At 48.7% G+C, this 23,428-nt stretch overlaps 1 protein-coding gene across 15 annotated transcripts in view; it reads right to left on the bottom strand.

Annotated features, from left to right (window-relative positions):
* LOC101944996 (zinc finger protein OZF-like) overlaps window positions 1-23,428 on the bottom strand; it is a 112,927-nt gene that overhangs the window by 60,596 nt on the left and 28,903 nt on the right. For 7 of the 15 annotated variants that reach the window (XM_065569443.1, XM_065569449.1, XM_065569454.1 and 4 more), the window contains 2 exons: window positions 15,499-15,600; window positions 14,843-15,139 (listed from right to left, as the gene is read on the bottom strand). The exons of 1 other annotated variant lie outside the window; for it this stretch is intronic. In XM_065569443.1, the coding sequence (XP_065425515.1) occupies window positions 14,843-15,139; window positions 15,499-15,600 (399 nt within the window). 7 more of the 15 variants (XM_065569445.1, XM_065569448.1, XM_065569456.1 and 4 more) reach the window with 5 other exon arrangements.

The following is a 23,428-nucleotide window of genomic DNA, read 5'->3' on the forward strand; positions in this document are numbered from 1 at the left end:
AGAGGGAAGTAAAGGAAAATTTTTAAAGAATAAAGCAAACACTGTAATACCAGGATGACTCAAACAGCTCACTGTATAGTCCCGCCCCTTTCTTCCTCCACTGGATGTTCAATGACCTGCTGGGATTTGGGACGTTAATTTTCTCGTTCCATTGATAAACTGATACAATGTGACTGAAATTAAACCAATTCCCAGCCAAGAAAAGGGGACATCCCTGCATTGGCCGGGAATTAAAGCCAGGTCAACTGCTTGGGAAACAGCTATGCTCACCACTATACCACCAACACATATGGCAGGAGTGTTTCTCCCAGGTCCTACGTATGCCAAATGACTCACCCCCACATAGCTCAGGAGCTGGCCAGACAGGCTGGAGGCAGCCTGTGAGCAGAGACAGGTTCCCAGAGTGACGGACAGATGGGGACATATGCTGGGATGTTGAGCCTAAGGTGCACCAGCTCTGCTCTCAGAGAAGGGAAATGAAAATCTATGACCATAAGGGCAAATTTCACCCCAGCAGGCAGACGGCAGCTCCTTTTAAAGCACATTTTGTGTTGGTTCTTGCTACACACAGAACGGTTTGTTGCTGCTGCTGATTCCAGTCCTTGGGCTTTGCCCGGATAAGGAATGATTCAGGCTGTCACTCAAGTGAAGACGGGAGATGATTTTTTTGACAGTGATGCTACCTTGTCTTAAGGGTGTTTGTCCGTCACCTTTTAATCTAGTGGGTGATACATTCAGGCAGCCCCTGTTCCTGGTTCTCTCCCGAGGAAATAAAGTTTCTACACAAAATCCCAAAGCTTTTCACCGAAAAGAGAGAAAGGAAATGGCCACAAGATGGCGCCAGGACATAAGAAAGGTAACAACCCCATTGTTAGGGGTAAACCATTCTTTTTTTTCAAGGTCCAAAATTGTTGGTCAAGGTCCAGTCAAAGTTCAGACTCCAGAGAAAATAATAATAATAATAAAAAAACAATAATGCGAATAATAAGTAAATAAAAAGTTGTTGTGGTCCATTGAAAAGCGATTTGGCCCGCTGTCTGCCTATTGATTATCCCACATTGACTCTTGGAGGTGATTGATCTCCACTCTCTTGGATTTGAAGAGCAGGTTAGTTTTACCCTTCGTATCCCACCAGGCTGACCAAGCCATGTTATGGATGGTGACACTAGGATTGAAGGATTATATCGTATTATAAAAAACTGTAAATAAAGATGTCGTCTGGTTCCCCCAGTTGAGTCCCAAATGCTCTGCTATAAATGCCCACGGGACTCCCACAATCCCCAGCAGGAGTGAAAGGAGAACCCCCCAGCACTGCACTTAGCTCAGGCTGATTTATTCTTTGCTACTGAGCAGGGAGCCAGGGCCGTTCTCTGGGAATCAAGGTGCCCAGCCTGACCCATTGTCCCCCGGGGGCCCTGCAGGCTCAGACCGTCCCTGAGGCCAGGCAGCTGCTCGGGGAGCTCTTCTGGTGTCACTGGCAGTGCCTGGATATCCCACTCTCAGGGCCTGTGTTCAGCCATCAGGAAAGGCAGCAGCTTTGCTCCCTCCTGCTAAACAGAGTTCCCAGGCGATGGTTCTCAGCCAGGGGTCCCCGGTTGAGGGGGCAGTGACCAGGTTTTGGGGGGACCCACCAAAATAACCCAGAAAGCAGGGCCGGTGTTAGACTCGCTGGGGCTCGGGGCAGAAAGCTGAAATCCGATCCTGACTGCCAGGGGCTGAATTTGAAGCAACTTAACTTTGTGGGGGCCCCTGTGCTGTTCTGGGGGCTCCAGTCCCCCACCCCAGGACAGACAGGGCAGTAACCTCATGTCACCCCTTTGTGACTCCCAGGGACCCTGCAGGGACAGCAGCTCCATGCTGGGCCCTAGGGCCCCCCAAAGCACCTGTGGGGGAAGGGAGCAGTTCAACTCCCGTGTCAGGGGGCTCCTGCTGCCTGGAGGTGACTATATCCTCATAGCCCCTCCCCTCACAGAGACACTCCATAGCCCTCCCCTCACAGCCCCTCCCTTCACACATAGAGGGACTTGTTTGCTGCAGTCTAACATTACAAACCCAGGGGTGAGATTTTATGGATGTGGAATTCTCCCAACCACATATTAAACCCCCATCCCCGCCAGTGCAAGGACTCCCCAAGCTAGTCGAGTCCATACATGGGTCACTCTTTTCATCACACCAGACGGCTCCCTTTGAGCAACGACCTTTTGAGGCCAACAAGAAACCTTCTAGTTTGGACTCATTCATGCACCACATTTACCAGTTGTGCTGGGCTCGTTGCCCGTGACCTGCACGTCTGCTGGCTGTCAGGCGTGAGACCCTTTGATCCCTGCCTCGCCTATAATCCCTTTTTCTCAAGATCAAACCCAAGACCAGAAACTTGCTGCAGCTTATGCAGCCCCATAGAGCATTCAGAGACACAAAGAGAAGATCCATAGGTGACTTTGGCAAACCCCGTAAGAACTTCCAGACTGGGTCAGAGCAAAGGTCCATCTAGCCCAGTATCCTGTCCTCTGACAGTGGCCAGTGCCAGGTGCCCCAGAGGGAACTAACAAAACAGGCTTCCTGGGAGTATCTGCCCCCTTCCACCACAACAGCAAGCAGTCAGGTAAAAGAGAGGGGGGAAAGTCCCAGGAACCCTTCCTCTTTTTCTCCACAGCCACTTCCCATCAGCAGGGTTCCTCCTTCTCTTCCCTCCTGGGCCTCAGTGCGACTAAATCTCCATACCTAGACAGCTGGCCCTTCCGCTGCACCCCGATCCCCCATGCCTGAGTCTCCCTGCCAAAGTCCTGCACCTGTCTCAATAGAATTAAGTCTCACATTTCACTGGGAACTCAACTTCTTGTGCCCAGAGTGTCTCCGTCCCCTCAGTAGATGACCTGAGAAACGCAGTGTCCACTAAAGAAGTGCTTGGAGAGAATTTTCTTGTGTGGCCTAATGGATAAGGTGCCTGACTTTGGATAAGGCAATTGAGAGTTTGGGTCCCTTTGCAGTTGTGCTTGTGCAGTTTTCCCTTTGCACTGAAAGTCCTGCTCTCTTCTTGGGCGCTCAGGCCAATGCTCTGGCTTCAGCTAGAGCCCTGGGAAGGAGTTGGGGGTAGGACATCATAAAGGCTGTGGCGTGAGCCCCAGGTCTTCCAGTCTGGCCTTTGCCATTGCTGACTTGCGAAAGAAAATGGGTGGCTGCCTGGGCTAGCGTGTAGAGCAGTTTCACTCTTCCAAATGTGCATCTGTCCCTGTGCTTGAGGGGGGGCTTGCTAAATGGAGCCTGGGTGATTCGCTGCTTATCGCCAGCTAGGGAAAAGCCTCTTGGGGAAAAATCTCCTGCCCCACTGCAAAAGTGAGCACCTTGAATGGGAACAGTAAGAGGCCCCACCGGGGGGCTGGCCCTGCTCTCCTAGAACATTCTGATGTTGGCCACAGTGCATCAGCAGCTGCCCCACATGCTGGTCTGCAGGTGGCCTTCAGTGGGTGTTTGGCATGCCAGGGAGCAGGCTGGCCGGGTGTCTTTGTGGCTGTCAGCTGGCCATGCATAGGCTTGGTCCTCCTCGCCCTTGGTTCCTCTGTGGCTTTTAAGCCTTCCCTTGGAGCTGTCAGCACCAGCCGCCTGAGCTCTAGGTGCCCAGAGGAAAGGTCTGCTGGGCTCCCGCCTAGGACTCTTCCTCCCTCCACCCTATCCCTGACTATGAAGCCTGGCCCTGACACTCCTTTCTTTAAGCACCATTTGGGCAGGAGGAAAAGTGTGGCAGCAAGCACAAGGGCCAAACGTGTGGGCATCAGGTGAAGCAGCGAGAATCCCAACCATCCGCTGAAACCGCAGGACTGCCGGCATCGGTAGCCAAGGTGGCAAGTTTCAGAGGCCCAACCCACTGAGGCCATCCCGACTGAAGACCTGGCTCCAGGACGTGAGTCACCCAGAAGGAGGGAAAAGACTCGATCTTTCACAACTGGAGCCAGGGAAGGTGAGCACTTTGAGTGCCAGGGCTTTGCTGCACACAAAGACGAGGTCCCACTGATATTCGGATTGCAGGATTCAGAGTCCTCAGTGCTGACCGTTACACCATGGAACCAGCTTGTGCTGTTTTCTCTGGACATCTGTGACCCTCACGGGGCTGGCTTGTGTAAGGGGATTGTTGGCCCCTTACCAAAACTTAGTGGGGTTTTTTGGTTGGCTAGTTCCCAGTACCAAAACGAAGGGGAAAGGTCAATGGGAAATCAGGACCTTGAAACTGACCGTCCCCAGGGGCAATGGGGAGAGGCCAAAGCTCCAGCTCACCCTGACAGACCGGGCAGGCAGTCTCATGAGGGAGTCACCAGGCCAGAGGGTCCCATCCTCTGTGTAAGCTGGAGCGACCTGGGGCAGAGTGGAGCCGAGATAAGGAGACAGCAGGAGCCCAAGAAGAGCCAGGGAGCAGAGCTGTGCCGGTGTAATGCGAGAAACTGTTACCTGTAGGAATTTGCTACCTGTAGCAGTTACTCATATGTAAGAGATTGTAAAAAACTGCCATCTGATGTAATCTGCTACCAGTAGCAGCTACTGATACCTATGGTTGTTCGTATTGGCTAACTTGTCCTAATTTGGTACTTCTCGCCTTTCCCATCTTCTGGTACAGAGATAGCGAATGGATACCAGTAGCAGTTACTGATACCTACGCTTCTTCTTATTTGATGACTTGTCCTAATTTGCTAAAACTTGACAATGGTGGGGGATGGAAGGATAAAGTCTTCGGCTTCCAAACGACCCTGCCTAGTTTATATATAAAATCAATTGCCTCTCAATATAGGATTGTAAAAAATAAAGTGAGGTCATTTAAACCTCATTTATTTTGCAGCTTCATTTAATGTGCTCACAATGTAGCATCCTGACACTGATAATTTTGCCCAAGTGACCAGAGGGTTGGATTCATTTTAGTGGGACACGTGGAGGATAATTTAAATTTTTAATTTCCATAGGATTCGCATTCAATATACTTCTATGCTGGTGTAATTTATCCCCATTACAGATTTATTACAAGAGCACAAATCAGTAACAGAATTGACACAGTACCCCTAGCGAGTCTAGGTTGACATAACTTGAGTTAACATAGGCTTGTAGTGTAGATATGGCCTAAGGTATGTGAAATGTTTGGGAGAGGTAACAGGAGAAGTATGAGGGTAGACCAAGTTTCATTCAGGTGTTTAGCTCCAGCTTTTCTGGAAGTGGCCTTATGGCACCATAGAATATATCATAGAATATCAGGGTTGGAAGGGACCTCAGGAGCTCATCTAGTCAAACCCCCTCCTCAAAGCCCTAAAGGCTCAGGCTTAAAGAGGCACATAAGACCAAAATATCATGTATTAATTAAAGTTTCTTGACCTCAGGGTGTATAACTCATGTTTTTAGAATTCTTGGGGTTGTCAAGCCCTCTTGGGGTTGTAGATGTGTGCTCATTATGTTTTGAAGAACAAAACTATATATGGGTTTAACAAAGCATTAGATCAGTTCCGCAGGCTAGGTGCATCAGGTATTAGCCAAGAGAACCAGGAACACATCCCCATGCTCTGGGTGTCCCTAAACCTCTGACTGCCAGGATGGGTCAGTCAGTGATTGCTTGTTGCGTTCATTCCCTCAGAAGCACCTGACACTGGCTGCTGTCAGAAGACAGGATCCTGTACTAGATGGACTATTCATCTGACCCACTACAGCAGTTCTAATGTTCAGCAAAAATTACAATCGACTTTTGCCTTTGATAAGGATGTTACATGAGAGGGTATACCGTCTTTACTGAATATTTGCGAATCAAATTCTACACACAAGCAATGACATGCGGAAAAAAACAAAGGGCTGCATTGAGAGGCAAAACAGCAGTTGCAAAAGGCAATCGCCATTGATTAAAAAACATTTTTGAGACCAGGCCAGAAATTCAGTCAGGCTGGAAGTCAGCTGATCCAGCAGAATAACCTTCTGCTCTAAAAATAAGAAGAGAAAGTTAGAATTAAAAATTCCAAATGAGAAATCACAGTAAAAAAACCAGAGCAAGTGCAATACCAGAAACACAGATGTCACTGCTAAAACCAGCAAGTACTTACTGCTGCATATTTTCAAGGAGGACTTGTTGGTAAAATTTAAATTAAATAGCACAATGACCTGCATCTGCAAAATAACAAAGCTAAATGACGAAGTGATAAAAGTAATCCAGGGTCTCCCAGATCCCCCTGTCTACCCAGGGAATACACATAGGGGTCTCCTTCCTGCCAGGCGTGATTACAAGCAGCTGTAAGTGTCACCCTTATGCCAGGATTTGAGACAGACAGCAAAGCTTGGGAACATGCATCTGTATTTACAGTCCAGTGTGACAATCCCTGCTCCAGGAGGGGTTTGTTCTCTACTCCTGCTGGATGGACACAGAATGAGGCAGCAAAAGGCTTGTGTCAGTTTCTGGTGCTCCACATTCCTTAACTTAGAAGAGTATGAAATGAAGAAAATGGAGATTGAATTAAAGGGAAATATACAAATAAAAGTTCCAGCCCCTGTTGCTTATTGAAAGAAATGACTCAGTAGCCCAGTTACATGTTTTATTAACACGAACAAATAAATCCAAGAGCACACATTACTAAGGCTAAATTACTATATACCAGTGGTTCCCAAACTGGGATTCGCAGAAGGTTACAGGGGGTTCACAAGAAAAAAAATCATTAATGGTGGCCAGAGGACCCCGACATTGGAGGCAGCAGGTGGGACACGGTTGCAGGGCAGACAACCAGAGCCTCAGGGAGAGCAAGGACATGCAGTTGGGGCTGGCAGCCCCGAACCCCAGCGCTCCGGAAGGGCTGGCAGCCCCAAGCCCAAGGGAGAGTGGGGCTGGACAGCTGGGGCCAGCAGCCCGAGCCCCAGAGGTCAGCGGGACCTGCAGCACAAACTCAGTGGAGCTCAGTTGACCGGGCCGATCAATGGGGTCCAGCAGCAAGAGCCCCAGGGAGAGTGGATCTGGCAGCCCAGGCCCTGGTGCGGGGCCAGTAGCCTGAGCCCTGTGGTGGGCAGGGTGGCAGCTGAGACCCCCAGACCTGAAGGTGGCAGCTCGGACTCCTGTCCTTGTCAGACAGGGGAAGCTGGCATGGAGGACTGAGTGAGCAGGAGCAGTGCTGTACGTGGGGGGTGATCCCAGGTAATTTGTCCCTCGCAGGACACCCTCCTAGGGAGAAACCTCGTGGTGGAAGAAAAGCTGTTTGGGAGCCAAACCAGCCGGAAGCACGTTGTAGCCAGTGTAGCAGTGTTAAGTTGCCTCTGTAATTGTCACTCTCTCTGGAGTGCTGTTTTGCTTCAGTGAGACTTGAGTGAATCTTCTCATTTTCTAGTTTGTTGGTTGTTAGCAGTCTCTCTGTGTTGTTTTTATTAGAACTTTTGTACATAAGTTCAATGGATAAGTGGCTGAAAAAGGAAAGTGTAAAGATGCAAGAATCAGCTAGTGTTTCCTCAAGTCCACACTGTGGAAAATCTACGTCTAATGATCATGATGGTCCTGGAAAGTCACTTACAAAGAAAAGAAAATATGATGATGATTATATAAAAGATGGCTTTACATGCATTGGTGATCAAGAATGTCCAAAACCACTGTGTGTGATTTATGGTGATGTTCTAGCAAACAGCAGCCTCAAACCTTCTCTACTTCGGCGCCATTTAGAAACTAGGCATCCTGCACAACTCGACAAGCCTGTTGATTTTTTCAAGCGAAAATTAGCTGAGAGGAAAAGTGACATTACCAGTTTTATATCCAAAGCAAGTACTGATAATGAAAATGCACTTGAAGCATCATACCGCATGAGCTACCGAGTAGCAAAAGCATCAAAAGCCCATACCGTAGCAGAGAGCTTGATTGGTCCATGTATAAAAGACGTAGTTCATTGCATGCTTGGAGAAAAGGCTGCAAAAAGGATTGACATGGTACCTTTGTCCAATAATACATTGTCACCAAGAATTAATGACATGCAAATAATGTAGAGACCATAATTGTACAGAGAGTGAAAAATAGTCCATATTATGCTAGACAGTTGGATGAATCAAGTGATGAAGCTAATCTAGCTATTTTGCTACTGTTTGTACGTTATGTGAATGAAGGTCTGGTTGAAGAAGACTTGTTGTTTTTCCGAGCATTGGAAGAATGTACAACTGGAGAAGATATCTTCAATCTGACTAATGCATATTTTCAAGAAATGAAATAGATTGGTCTTGTTGCCGAGGCATTTGCACTGATGGGGCCACATCAATGATGGGGAAGTATCCTGGATTTGTAGCTCGAAGAAAAAACGTTGCATCAAAAGTCTCTTGGACTCATTACATAGACAAGCCCTCACAACAAAACGCATGCCTGAGGGACTGAAGGAAGTGCTGGACAATGCAGTGAAAATGGTGAATTTCATAAAATTACGGTCAACAAATTCCAGAATATTTCACGTACTTTGTGAAGAAATGGGTAGTATACACCATTGTCTGTTGACCCATACTGAAGTTAGATGGCTCTCATGGGGCAAAATCCTGGTGCGCTTGTTTGAGCTTAAAACGGAAATCCTACTTTTTTTCAACAGTCACCCTTTCCACCTTGCCAGCTGTATGGAAAATAATGTCTGTCTCCAGAGCCTAGCTTATTTAGCAGATATTTTCTCAAGAATTAATGACCTAAATTTCTCTCTTCAAGGTCTCAATATAACAGTTTTCATTGTGCAAGACCGAGCTGAATCCATGATAAAGAAGTTGCAGTTCTGGGAAAGTTGTTTGGAAAACAATCAAACAGTGTTTCAGTAATCTTCATGACTTCCTGGCAGAACATAAACTTCAGTTGGATCAGTGCACTAAAACCAATATAACTGCACACCTAAAAGGACTTTGCACAACTTTCAGGGATTACTTTCCAGCTATATCAGCGACAATGACTGGATTCGCAACCCTTTTGATGATACCATTTTCTCAACACAGATATTAAACACTGAGGAAAAAGAGAAAATGATTGAGATCTCCTGTGATTACAAATAGAAAAGGAGTTTCAGAAATCTGTCATTGATCAACTTTTGGCTGAGTTTAAGAAATGAGTACCCACTTCTGGCAGAAAAAGCTGCTGCAGTTTTGTTACCATTTTCAACAACATACTTATGCGAGAAAGCCTTTTCCTCGTATGCACATCTGAAAACGAAATACAGAAACAGACTTGATGCCAAACCAGACCTGAAACTTTATCTTTCTCCAAAGGTTCCAGACTTCAAAGAGCTATGCAGAGCAAAGCAAGCACATCCATCACACTGAGGAAATTTAAATTTAAAACCCTGGAAATATTCATTTTTAGGAGGGGATACATGAGCTTTCACAATTTAGAGAAAGGGGTTGGCGGGCTGTTAAAGTTTGGGAACCACTGCTATAGACACCACTCAGCTAAGGGTTAAACAATACAATGATAAAGTTCAGGTCAAATCAGTAACTCAACGAGTTAATGATATTGCAGTGGAATCAAGTCATCAATTTAGACAAACCATCAGATTAGTACAGCAGAAAATCCACCCTTATAAACCCTAAAAGAGCAACCGAAAAAGGCAGGTGCATATTTAGTGATGCTGAAACCCCAATCAGAGCTTTTTACCCAGGCAATGCAACCCAGATTTAGCCAGCTGAATATATCAACATCAAAACCAAATTATTACTTACATTTAGCCTACAACCTCAAAGCCAATTACAGTTTTCTCCTTAGATGTCACTATTGTGTAGCTAACACTTCTCCTCGCCCTATTGCCCCAGAACACATACAGACCTTAGAGAGACATTAGTAAAAGAAGTTCAAAGAGCTCTCGCTGAACAATACATATCTGACAGCTCAATGCCTTGCAATGCTTCCATAGGTGAGGAGCATGCATTCAGTCATTTCATAGGGCAGAGTTTTAAAGCTATTAAGCTTTGGGGAACTATTCTTCCTAGCATCTTTCCTTTGTAGATTTCAGAGGTGTTCACACACACACACACACAGCCGCACTATTACACCCCAATGTAACAGAAAGGCTGGGAGGTCTCCAAGTTCATAAAAAGAAACAGACACAGAATAGAAAAAGGAGTAAAGCATTTCTAAGATGATAAGGTGTTGGATCTCTGCACCTCTCGGTCTTTGGATTCACCTGGAGTAGGAACTGTAGCTGCAGTTTAGGAACCAGGTAATGGCATAGATGGTCCAGCACTTTGGACTCGCAGGGTTTTGTTGACATTGTACTTCATTCCCTAGAGGGATCAGTCCCAGGATCCTGGCAGTCAGTCTGTCTGAGGCTATGGCTACACTGGCAGAGTTATAGTGCTGGGAGTTCAGTGCCGCTCACAGAGCGGTGAAGGGAAATCGCTATTGTGTGTTCACACTGTCAGCTGCCTGTGCAATAAAGTGTTCACACTTGCGGCACTTGCAGCGGTGTTCACCCCACCGTGCATCGCTTCCTCTTCTGCTGCTAAGAGTTGTGAGAAGGCAGAGGGGGTCACGGGACATCCTGAGTCCTGTCCCAATGTCCCATGAGGCATTGCTTCACATCCCAGCAATCCTTGCACCTCCATCAGCATTTGGCACCATCTTTCAATGGTTGGTGTACTGCGCATTCTGCCTCTTCGTACTACAGGAATGGATCCCGCACTGTTGACGAATATGCTACATGTCATGAGTGGCAGTGGAGTTATTCCTTAAACTACAAAGGCAGAGGAGTTCAACATTGATCTTGCCACACGTAATAGCTACGACAGGAGATTGCTCGTGGCATTCATGGAGGTGCTGACCACAGTGGAACGCTGCTTTTGGGCTTGGGAAACAAGCACTGAGTGGTGGGATCACACCGTCATGCACATCTGGAATGACAAACAGTGGCTGCAGAGCTTTCAGATGAGGAAAGCCACAATCATCCATCTAGCCCAGTGTGCTGCCTGAGAGCGACCAGTGCCAGAGGCGTCAGAGGTAATGAACAGAACAGGCTTGTTGACCTGCAAGGTGAGGGTCTTTCACCCTTACCTTTAACTTTATTGTTGTCGATTCCTCCTTATGCTATCTTACTACCCCTCCCCCAAGGTCTCAGGACAAATCAGGTGTGAACCACTCCTTTGATACAGACGTGTCCCAATGAAAGAAACACAAGGCCAGTTTTGGGGAGGTTTCCAGAGCCAGGCCTGAGGGTTAAACAGCTGTGCTCAAAAGGAAAAGGGGCCTCAGCACCTACAAAAATAACTGGTTGCAAAAACAAAACAAAAACCAAACCCCTAAAAACCAACCCAGAAAAGCTACCATCACACATCCATCACCATTTTAGATTTGGACATCTCCTGCCTGATGTGACATCTTTGCTTTGCAAACAAGAGACCTGGAGAACTCTGTGGCTGTTACCCTCTAACTGGATAAAAGTTTCCAAATCTTGTCTCAAGTAATTTTCCTCTTAACAGAAGATTTAAAATTGATCAAAATAAATTCAATTTGAAATAGAAATAATTACAGTCTATACTGCGTCTCTATTCTCCTACATGCTATTTCTCTCACATATCCCCCTACTCTAATTCCTCTGGAGTGAGGTTTTAATTTCAGGATTAGCCTACATTTCCTATATAGTAGGAGGGGGCAGGGAGAGAACTGGAAGAAAACCTGAATTATATTGTAACACTGAAAGTTATCACATCATCAGCCTCTTCCGTGACACTAATTAACTTCATGTTTAATTTCATTGTCGCTGGTAACAACTCATTTAACGATTACAAAATATAAACTGATAGGGCAGTTTTCTCTTAATTCCCATTTCCACCCAGTGAGCTTTGTGTGAAGTCACATTCTACAATAACCTAGGAGCCTTCCATTTCTGTGAGTTCATTTCTCCCTGGGTCTTCTCCCAGAAGTGTGGGTGAAAGGGGGTCTCGCGCTACAGGGGAAGGCTGCATCATGAGAAAAACCACCTGTGCTCTATTTTCACACTTTCTAATCTTTCAAAGTAGCAGAAGGAGAACTGATACAAATTGCATTATTCTTAATAGCAAATCTAAGAGACCAAACAACAGACTATGAACTCAGCATTCACGTATCCTGCAGTCTGAACTTGGAATCTGATACATTCCCTCATTGGCTACCATCATTTGCCCAGCATCGAAGTGCTTCTTGTCCAAGAAGGCAGCCATATTCGGACCCAGAGGCATAGAATGTCTCTGAAGGAATCAGCTGTTTTTCTCTGTGATTAATGAAACTTTGGATCCAAATGGTAAAAGACAGTTGTGCCCAATTTAATCATGGCATCCTTCAGGTGTGTGACCAATGCCACTAAACAAGGGAGCAGGGTACTAAAAATAGTTTACCTGGGCCACAGGTCACCATAGCTTCCATCTCTGGGGTGAAAATCAACCACCAGTACCTGCAATTTCTACCTTAGTTCTGGTCAAAATTTTAACCTTACTTGGAGTAATTTTAGACTTTCCTGGCGTAGAATACTTCACCAAACACACAACATATCAGTAGCGATAGTGAGGTATAATGCCCCCAAATATGCCCTTTTATTTCTTTAATCTGGTGGCACAGATTTAAATTAGGGACTAAATTCAGGTGCTGCTTAGAATCTCTGTAAGACACCAAATGTCAGGTGCCTATTAAAAATAGGTATCTTTCTGCAGCTATATCACATTCAACATGGATTTCATTTTCTACACATTTGCAGCATCTCCCAAGGGTGAGCTGAAGAGAAATGTCCCTTCCATTTTCCCCATCTTTACCTAGATAGGGATTGCCTTTCCCAAATAATAGGCAACATGCAGCTGACTAGGAAGGCGATATCTTCAGGAGCGACCTCCTGCAGAACCCGTGCCACAAGTGCTTTGGGAGCCCAATGCATGGGTATTTTGCTTAGTTCCAAGTCATTTACTAGGGAATCCTCTTCCCAGCCCTTTAGAAAAACTATTGACCTAACCAACTGAACAACAGGGGGATTGGGATGGTGATGGGGAATAAGGGAATCCCTCTGACTTACCCGATCTTCTTCTGTTGTTACAGAGGGTGAAATAACATTTTTCCCTATCCCTGCCCTGTTCCTGCTCTTTGTTATAGTTCAATATATTTTAAGTGAGGAAAATGGTAGTAAAAATATCTGCTCTGCAGCACAACCTGAAGCAACATCCGAGCAACTGGGAATTAAACAATTTATTCCCGAAGGGGGAACTTGATGACTAACAATTGCTTTGAAATGGGGGAAGAGTATAACCGTGATGCTCAAGGTTTGTTTAAGTCAGGACAAGGGGGAACGTAATGCCAATCACTGCACCTGGGCTGAATCTGCTCTACAACTAGAATTGTCTTTTTACATCAAGATCACTAACTTGAGCAGCCAACGCCATTTACAGTCCTAGTGGATGTCAGGCACAGATAGTTTTTGCTTCAGCTTGTTGGGATCAAACCTCTCTCCCACCTGGAGCTCAGGAACGTTCCTGGCTGGAGGGACACACACTCCTACGACTCAAAAGGAAATGAGTTGATAGAAAAGATCACAGACTGACCCCAAAGAAGGTGAGCAGCAAAAGGCAGAACCAGGCAACTCATCTGGTGGAGCTGAGAAACCACGGTGAATATGGTGCAAAAATCATTATGTGGGAATTAGCATATGTGATTTTTGTAAAAAAAAAATCTTTGGCCAGCCCTAGTCAAGGGATTTATTACAGTTCTTGCCCATGTGGATTCTCTGATGTTTGATAAGGTGTGAGCTCCGACTGAAGTTTTTCCCACACTCGGAGCATGTGTAGGGCCTCTCTCCTGTGTGGATTCTCTGATGTGTGATTAGGTTTGAGCTACGATTGAAGCTTTTCCCACACTCGGTGCATGTGTAGGGCCTCTCTCCTGTGTGGATTATCCTATGTCTTCTCAGGACAGAGCTGTAATTGAAGCTTTTCCCGCACTCAGAGCATCCATATGGTTTCTCACCTGTGTGGATTCTCCTATGTGCGCTCAGGGCACAGCTCTGACTGAAGCTTTTCCCATACTCTGAGCACGTGTAGGGCGTCTCTCCTGTGTGGATTCTCTGATGTCTGATAAGGTGTGAGTTGCGCCTGAAGCTTTTCCCGCACTCAGAGCACATGTAGGGTGTCTCTCCTGTGTGGATTCTCTGATGTCTGATAAGGTGTGAGCTCCGACTGAAGCTTTTCCTGCACTCAGAGCATGTGTAGGGCTTCTCTCCTGTGTGGATTCTCTGATGTCTGATAAGGTGTGAGCTCCAATTGAAGCTTTTCCCGCACTCAGAACATGTGTACGGTGTCTTTCCTGTGTGGATTCTCTGATGTGTGATTAGGTTTGAGCTCCGACTGAAGCTTTTCCCGCACTCGGAGCACGTGTAGGGCGTGTCCCCTGTGTGGATTCTCTGATGTGTGATAAGGTGTGAGCTCTGACTGAAGCTTTTCCCGCACTCAGAGCATGGGTAGGGCGTCTCTCCTGTGTGGATTCTCCTATGTCTTCTCAGGGCAGAGCTGTGATTGAAGCTATTCCCGCACTCAGAGCATCCATACAGTTTTTCACCTGTGTGGATTCTCCTATGTGAGATAAGGTGTGAGCTCCGACTGAAGCTTTTCCCGCACTCAGAGCACGTGTAGGGCGTCTCTCCTGTGTGGATTCTCTGATGTCTGATAAGGTGTGAGCTCCGACTGAAGCTTTTCCCGCACTCAGAGCACGTGTAGGGCTTCTCTCCTGAGTGGATTCTCTGATGTCTGATAAGGTGTGAGCTCTGACTGAAGCTTTTCCCGCACTCAGAGCACTTGTAGGGCATCTCTCCTGTGTGGATTCTCCTATGTGTACTCAGGGTAGAGCTCTGATTGAAGCGTTTCCCACACTCAGAGCATTCATAAAGTTTCTCACCCGTGTAGATTGTGTGATGTGTGATAAGGGCAGCGTTCAAATTGAAGCTTTTCCCGCACTCATGGCATGTGTAGCGTGTCTCTTCCAAGTTGATTCTGTCACGTGTTGTAAGGTCTGAGTGGCTACTGAAGTTTTCCTCTGGCCTGTCCTGAGTCTCACAGGCTTTTGCTTTTCCTCGGAGTGCACAACTCCCGGAAACATTCCCTTTGGATCTTCCTGATAATGTTCCATGTGGTTCTACTTGCTCAGCATCTTCCTGCTGGGGTTTCTCCTCATTCTCACTCACCAGCCCATCACCTGAATGGGAGACAGATAATCCAGACACAGGTCACTCCCAATACCAGAAAGAGAGGAAATCTCAGAGAGAGAGGAATGAAAAAAGGGATGAAAAACCGAAAATATGTCTGCGAGAGAGGAAGGGATCAGTTTTGGTCCGCATCTCACCAGAACACTCAGGGAAAAGTGAGATTGGGGAGGGATCTGCTGCCAATTGTCAGTCAGAATAGGAGGGAAGCCATGAGTGACATCTGCCATAATGATTCCACATCTGCAGGGAACAATCCTAAACTTGGAGAGCTCACAGGGTCTTTGTAGGGCATCCCAAATGTTGCCTGCATTCCCAAACAGTTGTTGAGTTGGTTTAACCAATTTCTCACCTCTGGGGAGCTCTTCTTTCTCAGAACCCTGGAGGTCCAGGATCCATGGCTCTTCCCCTTGTTCCAGCTGTGAGATCACATCAGGTTTGGAATTTGGAAACCCTACTCAAGGCAAAGAAAACAAGGGAGGTCAGTGGAATTTATGGGATACTTGGCACAAAGAATATTCCATGGTTTTAACCCAGCTCATTTTTAAGCAGTAACATCCCAAAGCCATCTTCCTTGGCTCAAAGAGGCAGGAGAGTTATTATTATAATAAATCATATGCATTACCTTAGTACCTCAGGACCAACTAAAGCGGGTCCCCATCGTGCTAGGGAAATTACAAACCCAGAATAGTAGATGGCCCATGCCCTGAAGAATTTACAATCTAACTAGACAAGACGGTCACAGAATGGGGGAAGGGGTAGAACCCACTGTTAGAATAGAGATATTCAGGCCTGCCTGTAAAGCCTATACTTTAAGAACTTAGGTGTAAGTTAATTAGGGTACTGGGATATAATTGGTTAGAAAATTATGTTACAATATGTTAGAATTGGTTAAATTTCAGTACAATGACTGGTTAATGTATAATTGAGAATATTATTATATAAACAGGGTCAAACAGGAGGGGGAAGGGAAATTGGAATCATGTTTGTTAAGGGGGGAAAGGGAACAGGGAATAGGGACACACACAAGACTCTGCGGCATCAGAGCTGGGAAGGGAACACTGGGGAACAGACTCTATTGCGTATAGAGATAAGCCCGACTGGTGGGAAGGGCTTCAGAATATTCCTGCTTGGAACCTAGCCCAAACAAACATCGCATTCTCTGTGCTTCGGACTTCTGTTCTTTTGCTGCTTGCTGTCTGCGTGACAAGAACCAGATAAGTGGGAGGGTGAAGGGAAAGCCCGCTAACAAAACTGACATGACCTGATAACCAAGAGGTAACCCTTTAAGGAAGGTTTTAATACACTTTGGAACTGATGAGGGATTCCCATGAGGATTGATGAGGGCGTGATGGTAAATACACATTTAGATCCTTTTCTTGTTTTATATCTTTTCCCCAGAAAGTGCACTGGCACACTGTCATGGATCCATAGGATAAAACGGTTACTCACCTTTGTAACTGTTGTTCTTCGAGATGTGTTGCTCATATCCATTCCAATTAGGTGTACGTGTGCCGCGTGCACGATCGGAGAAATTTTCTACCCTAGCAACACCCGGTGGGTTGGCTGTGGAGCCCCCTGGAGTGGCGCCTTCATGGCACTGGATATATACCCCAGCCGACCCAGCGCCCCCTCAGTTCCTTCTTGCTGGCTACTCCGACAGTGGGGAAGGGGGGCGGGTTTGGAATGGATATGAGCAACACATCTCGAAGAACAACAGTTACAAAGGTGAGTAACCGTTTTTTCTTCTTCGAGTGCTTGCTCATATCGATTCCAATTAGGTGACTACCAAGCCTTACCTAGGCGGTGGGGTTGGAGTGAGACATCGCTGTGTGCAAAACCGCTGATCCGAATGCAGAATCGTCTCTGGACTGCTGTACCAACGCATAGTGAGCGGTGAAGGTGTGGACCGATGACCAAACCGCAGCTCTACAAATGTCCTGGATTGGGACTCGAGACAGGAAGGCAGTTGAGGAGGCTTGGGCCCTTGTGGAGTGTGCGGTGAGGCGCGGCGTCGGGGCACCGGCCAGCTCGTAGCAAGCACGAATGCAAGATGTGATCCAAGAGGAGAGACGTTGTGAGGAGACTGGTAAGCCTTTCATCTGGTCGGCAACTGCAACGAAGAGTTGTGTCGTCTTCCTAAACAGCTTTGTACGCTCAATATAGAAAGCCAGGGCCCTGCGTACGTCCAAGGAATGCATACCCTGGTCTTGACTGGTGGCGTGCGGCTTAGGATGGAAGACCGGGAGAAATATATCCTGGTTCACATGAAAAGGTGAAACTACCTTGGGAAGAAAGGCAGGGTGGGGGCGAAGCTGCATCTTGTCTTTATGGAAAACTGTGTATGGAGGCTCAGACGTGAGTGCCCTGATTTCAGAAACACGCCTTGCTGAAGTGATGGCTACAAGGAAGGCTGTCTTCCAAGATAGGTACAGGAGTGAGCAGGTAGCCAATGGCTCGAACGGGGGCCCTGTGAGCTTGGAGAGAACCAGGTTAAGATCCCACGCCGGAACGGGTTGGCGTTGCTGTGGGTACAGCCGGTCTAAGCCCTTGAGGAACCTGATGACCATTGGGTTAGAGAAGACCGAGGAAGCGAGTTCTCCTGGGTGGAAGGCCGATATAGCGGCCAGGTGAACCCTGATTGAAGATATCGCCAAGCCCTGCTGTTTCGGGGATAGGAGATATTCAAGAATAAAAGGAATAGACGCCTCCAAGAGGGGCATGGCCCGCTGCTCACACCAACAGGAGAACCGTTTCCTCTTGGCTAAGTAACCGGTCCATTTAGAGGGCTTTCTACTTCCCAGCAGAATCTGTTGCACGGGATGTGAGCATTGTAGCTCTGTCCGATTCAGCCATGGAGCATCCACGCTATAAGGTGGAGCGATTGCAGGTCGGGGTGACAGAGTCGGCTGTGGTTCTGAGAGATCAAATCTGGGCACAAGGGAAGTGTGATCAGAGTTTGAACCGATAGCTCCAGAAGCGTGGTGTATCAGTACTGTCTTAGCCAAGCTGGAGCGACTAGAATCATATGTGACTCGTCTCTGCGTAGCTTGAGCAGTACCTTGTGGACCAATGGGAATGGAGGGAAAGCGTAGAACAGCTGGTCTTTCCATGTTCGAAGGAAAGCGTCCGATAGGGAGCCCGGAGATCGCCCTTGTAGGGAGGAGAACATGTGTCATTTCCTGTTGGCTCGTGATGCAAACAGGTCGACCTGGGGAAATCCCCACCTCTGGAAGATGGAATGGATGATATCTGGGCGAATGGACCACTCGTTCGTCTGGAAGGATCTGCTGACACAGTCTGCTAGAGTGTTCTGGACTCCAGGGAGGAACGATGCCATGAGATGTATCGAGTGGGCAATGCAGAACTCCCACAGGCGAATGGCCTCTTGGTATAGGAGAGACGACTGGGCTCCTCCTTGCTTGTTGATGTAGAACATGGCCGTGGTGTTGTCTGTGAGGACTGACACGCAACGGCCATATAGGAGACCGAGAAATGCCTGACAGGCTAGGCGCACCGCCATCAGCTCTCAAACGTTGATGTACACAGCTAGTTGGGATGCGGTCCACAGGCCCTGGGTATGATGCTCCCCGAGGTGAGTGCCCCAACCTAGAGATGAAGCGTCCGTGACCAGGTGCAGGGAGGGTTGTGGGGCGTGAAACGGCACTCCTGCGCAAACCGACTTGTGATCCAGCCACCAGATGAGAGAGGTCAAGACCAAGTTCGGAATCGTGACCACCATATTCAGGTTGTGTCGATAAGGGCGGTACACTGACGATATCCAGGCCTGAAGTTGGCGAAGCCGAAGTCTGGCATGCCTGGTTACATAAGTACAAGAGGCCATGTGTCCCAACAGGCCGAGGCATGTCCTTATTGTGGTAATTGGGAAGACCTGGAGCCCTCGGATGATGCTTGTGATGGTGTGAAACCGAGTGTCTGGCAGAAGAGCTCGGGCAAGTCTGGAGTCTAAGACTGCCCCGATAAACTCTATTCTCTGGGTTGGCTCCAAAGTGGACTTTTCTTTGTTGAGTAGAATGCCTAACTCGTGAAATGTTTGCAGTATTATCTGGATGTGAGCTTGAACTTGCTCCCTGGTGCGGCCATGCACCAGCCAGTCATCTAGATACGGGAACACCTGTATCCTTTGTCAACGAAGGTATGCTGCCACGATAGTCATACATTTGGTGAACACTCTCGGAGCCGCGGACAGACCGAAGGGAAGGATGGCAAATTGGTAGTGCACATTATTTACTACAAATCGAAGGAAGCTCCTGTGCGGGGGGTAGATTGCTATATGAAAATATGCGTCCTTCATGTCGAGGGCGGCGAACCAGTCTCCAGGATCCAGGGAAGGGATAATGGTCCTCAAGGAGACCATGCGGAACTTCAACTTTACTATGAATTTGTTGAGTCCCCATAAGTCTAAAATGGGACGCAGACCCCCTTTTGCTTTGGGGATCAGGAAGTAGCGGGAGTAGAACCCCCTGCCCCTTAACTCCGGGGGAACCTCCTCTATGGCCCCCATGGAGAGGAGGCCAAAAACCTCCTGTGTAAGGAGATGCTGGTGAGAAGGGTCCCTGAAGAGGGACAGGGAGCGGGAGTGGGGAAATGAAGAAAACTGGAGAGCGTATCCCTCTCCACCGTGCGAAGGACCCAACGGTCCAAGGTTATAAGGGACCAAGCACGGTGGAAACGAGAGAGGCGATCTCGAAAGGAGGGAAATGGATCCTGGGAAGTGGCTGCCGTGCCGTCCTCGGGCGCACCTTCAAAAGTTTTGTCTAGGACCGGAAGGTGGCCTAGGAGGGCCCTGGTTCTGACCGGGTTGAGGGCCGGTCGACCTCCATCTACCACCTCGTCCCCGCCTTCTGGCAAAGTCCTGTCTCGGACGAGGCGGGGGAGGGTAGAACCTTAGTAGCTGGGGCCTAAAGGGCCTGTGCTGGGGCCCTGGGACATGCATCCCCAGAGAGCGCATGATGGTTCTCGAGTCCTTGAGGCTCTGCAATCGAGAGTCCATCTTGTCCGAGAACAATCCCTGGCCCTCGAACGGTAGATCCTGCAGGGTCTGCTGCAGTTCTGGCGGTAAGTCCGAAACCTGGAGCCAGGAGAAACGTTGCATGGCTATGCCCGATGCTAGTGTCCTGGCGGCCGAGTCCGCTATGTGCAGGGAGGCTTGTAAGGAGGTCCTAGCCACCTTCTTACCTTCCTCCACTAAGGCACCGAACTCCTCTCTTGAGTCCTGGGGAACCAACTCTTTGAATTTACCCATGGAGTTCCTCTACTATCTCCTCCACCTGGAGGTCCATGTTACATGCCACCCTACGTAATAGGTCTTGGTGGGTACGAAGATCTATTGGTGGCGGGCCTGAGGCTCTTGTGCCCGCCACCGCCTCATCCGGGGAAGATGAGGAGGATGCCTCCGGGGGCAAAGGATCCAAATGAGGGTCTGGTTCTAAGGGTCCCTGATGTGGAGGATCTCCTTCCCCGAGGTCTGGGGCCTGAGGTGGTGTAGGCACGGGAGCCTCCATGCCCCCTGGGGGAGGACGGGAGATGGTGGCCTCCGGGACTCTGGGCTCGGATTGTGCTGAGCGAGAGGCCGATGGTGGAGCCCCTTGTGCCTGATGATACGCCCATGGGGTCCAGAAAGACCAATGCGTAGGGTCCTGCGCAGGGTCCTCTGTCCCCTCCTGCCAGTGACCCAAGTCAGCGGCCGCCTGACCCTGAGCAGGGTATGCTGATCTGGAAGCCCCGTCGGATGAGTGAGACGCTGATCTCGAGGGCCAGGGCGGTGCTGAACGCGGCTGCATCGGCTCGGAACGGTACGGTGCCAACCGGTGCCGGTCCATAGGCGAGCGGTTCCTGCACGGTGCCGGTGAGCGGTACCGTGATTGAGAGCAGTGCCGCTGGCCATGTCGGTGCCGAGATCCGGATCTGGACTGAGACGAAGAAGACCGCCTGTAGACGTGGTGCCGGGAGCGGCCCCTTGAACTTGAGCGGTCCTCGTACCGGTGCCGAGAACTACGCCTAGACTCCGATCAGTACCAATGGTCCTGACGGTGCCGAGACGTAGATCGGTGCCCTGAAGAAGACCTAGGCCACGAGTACGACCGGTGCCGGGGTGAAGGTCGGTGCCGGGACTGCGAGTGGCGTCGGGACCTGCTCCGAGACCTGAAGCAGTGCCGCGAGTCCATGCTCGGAGATGGCGGGTGTACCAGGGCAGGCCTGTCCCTGGATTGCGCGGTCCAAAGAGCAGGCGGTGCCGCGGGCTGAGATGGCACCGGCTTCGTGAGGGTGATGAAGTCTTTCGCCATCGCAAAGGTCTCCGGAGTAGACGGGAGACAGGGCTCCACAACCAAACGAGGCGGTGAGCCAGTCCGCACCGGACTCAACGGCCCTACATCCGGGGCCGGAGTCAATGGTGTTGAAGATATCTGCACCTTCTGGCGCTCTAGAGCCACGTCTGCCTCTACCACCGGTGCTGGGGGAGCCGGTGCCTCTAGGACAGCGGCCTCCTGTGTCTTGCAGGATCTCTTATGTCCCGGAGACAGGGAACGGCGCCGAGGCGCTTGTGGTGGACGCAGTGCCGAGGGAGGACAGTGCCGTGAGGCCTTATCTGCGTCTGCTTGTGGTGCAGTACCGGTAGGTGCCGCAGGGGCACCGAGGGAGGATCTGGGCTAAGTGCCGCCTCCATCAGGAGCTGCTTGAATCTAAAGTCCCGCTCCTTTTTAAAGAATATAACTACAACTATAACTACAACTATCTATAAGAACTAACAGGTTAAGCTAGGGAGAGTGGAGAACAGCTATGCCGCGCTCCACAGTTCCAATGACCGTCAGGAGCGGTAAGAAGGAACTGAGGGGGCGCCGGGTTGGCTGGTGTATATATCCAGTGCCATGAAAGCGCCACTCGAGGGGGCTCCACAGCCGACCCACCGGGTGTTGCTAGGGTAGAAAATTTCTCCGACGATCGTGCACGCGGCACGTGCACACTTAATTGGAATCGATATGAGCAAGCACTCGAAGAACTGTGCAATGCTCTGGCTTTTAAACAGTCCTTAGGAGGTGCCCCTTGAGTGCACTAGGCCTCCAAGGGGTCCCATTCTTCCACAAGGATAGGCGATGTAGCTTCAACACCTGAGACTGAGCCTCTGGCTTCAACACTCCTATTTCAACCTGTGAGCTCTGCCAGCAGGTCCAGCTGAACGACACTCCTGGTCAGAGACTGTTCCTCAGTTTGCTGTGACACTGGGCAGACTTTTAAAACATTGCAGAGCTTATTAGTCAACTGAGCTTTGGAAAGTCCTTAGATTAGGACAGAGAAGCAAAGAAGACAATATAGTCCATATTGGCCAATGCCCTGGAGCCCTGCTGCTGTAGAAAACACTTTGGTTTCCTTTCACTGTGACTGTCCATTTGTCTTCGCTCCGGTAGAGCTTCCTGTGTCTGCGAGCCCAGTTCTTCCGGCTCCCAAAAACATAATGAGTCCATGTATGCTTCACTCATCCAAGCAGATATCCTCCCATGGACAGGTAATAATTATTCCTTTGTCTCTGTCAGGTATTCCATCGATGTAGGTTGGTCCCAGCCAGACCTTAATGATCTATTCATATCACCCCATGACAGCTACGTGACAAAACACCTCATGTCTCCTGCTCTTTATAATCATAGCAATACCAATCACAGAGGGAAACTGAGGTGTGTATTGGCATCATACAAGTATCACCAAAATTCCCACCTCTATCTCACACACACACACACACACACAGCTCACATCCCTTGGAGAGAGAGCAAAGCACAGGAGCTGGAGCTTATTCCAGTGAACACAGTGGAGGAGAAGCTGCAATCCTCATACCTTAGTCAAAAAGGAGAGGCATGTGGGTCCTCACCCATAGAGAGGGGCTGGCTAGAGGCCTGATGCTTGAGAGGGCATTCCTTGAGCAGACCGTGGAGGCAGGTCAAAGGCTTAGCTACCCCAGAACTGTGACATCGCAAAAGCACATTTTGGGGAAATTAGGAAATCTAGTGACTCAGGTGTAATGGGAGGGAGAATTAAACTCCCCCAGTGTGTGGAGAAGGCTGGGGAATTAAACACTAAAATTCAGGAACAACAGCCTCTAATACTTTCAGAAAAAGACAATGTAAGAAACAAGAACTGGGCCACGCAACCTAGGAGGGACAGGCTCAAAGATCCAAGGAGCCTGGAGGGAAGACAGCTTGTGGCTGCTGCAGATGGGGGACAAGACTCTCTTCAAACTCTCACTCCTGCTGACCCCAACCTGATTTTAT

This window comes from Chrysemys picta, chromosome 16 (genome assembly GCF_011386835.1).
Source record: "Chrysemys picta bellii isolate R12L10 chromosome 16, ASM1138683v2, whole genome shotgun sequence".
Classification (NCBI taxonomy): domain Eukaryota; kingdom Metazoa; phylum Chordata; order Testudines; family Emydidae; genus Chrysemys; species Chrysemys picta.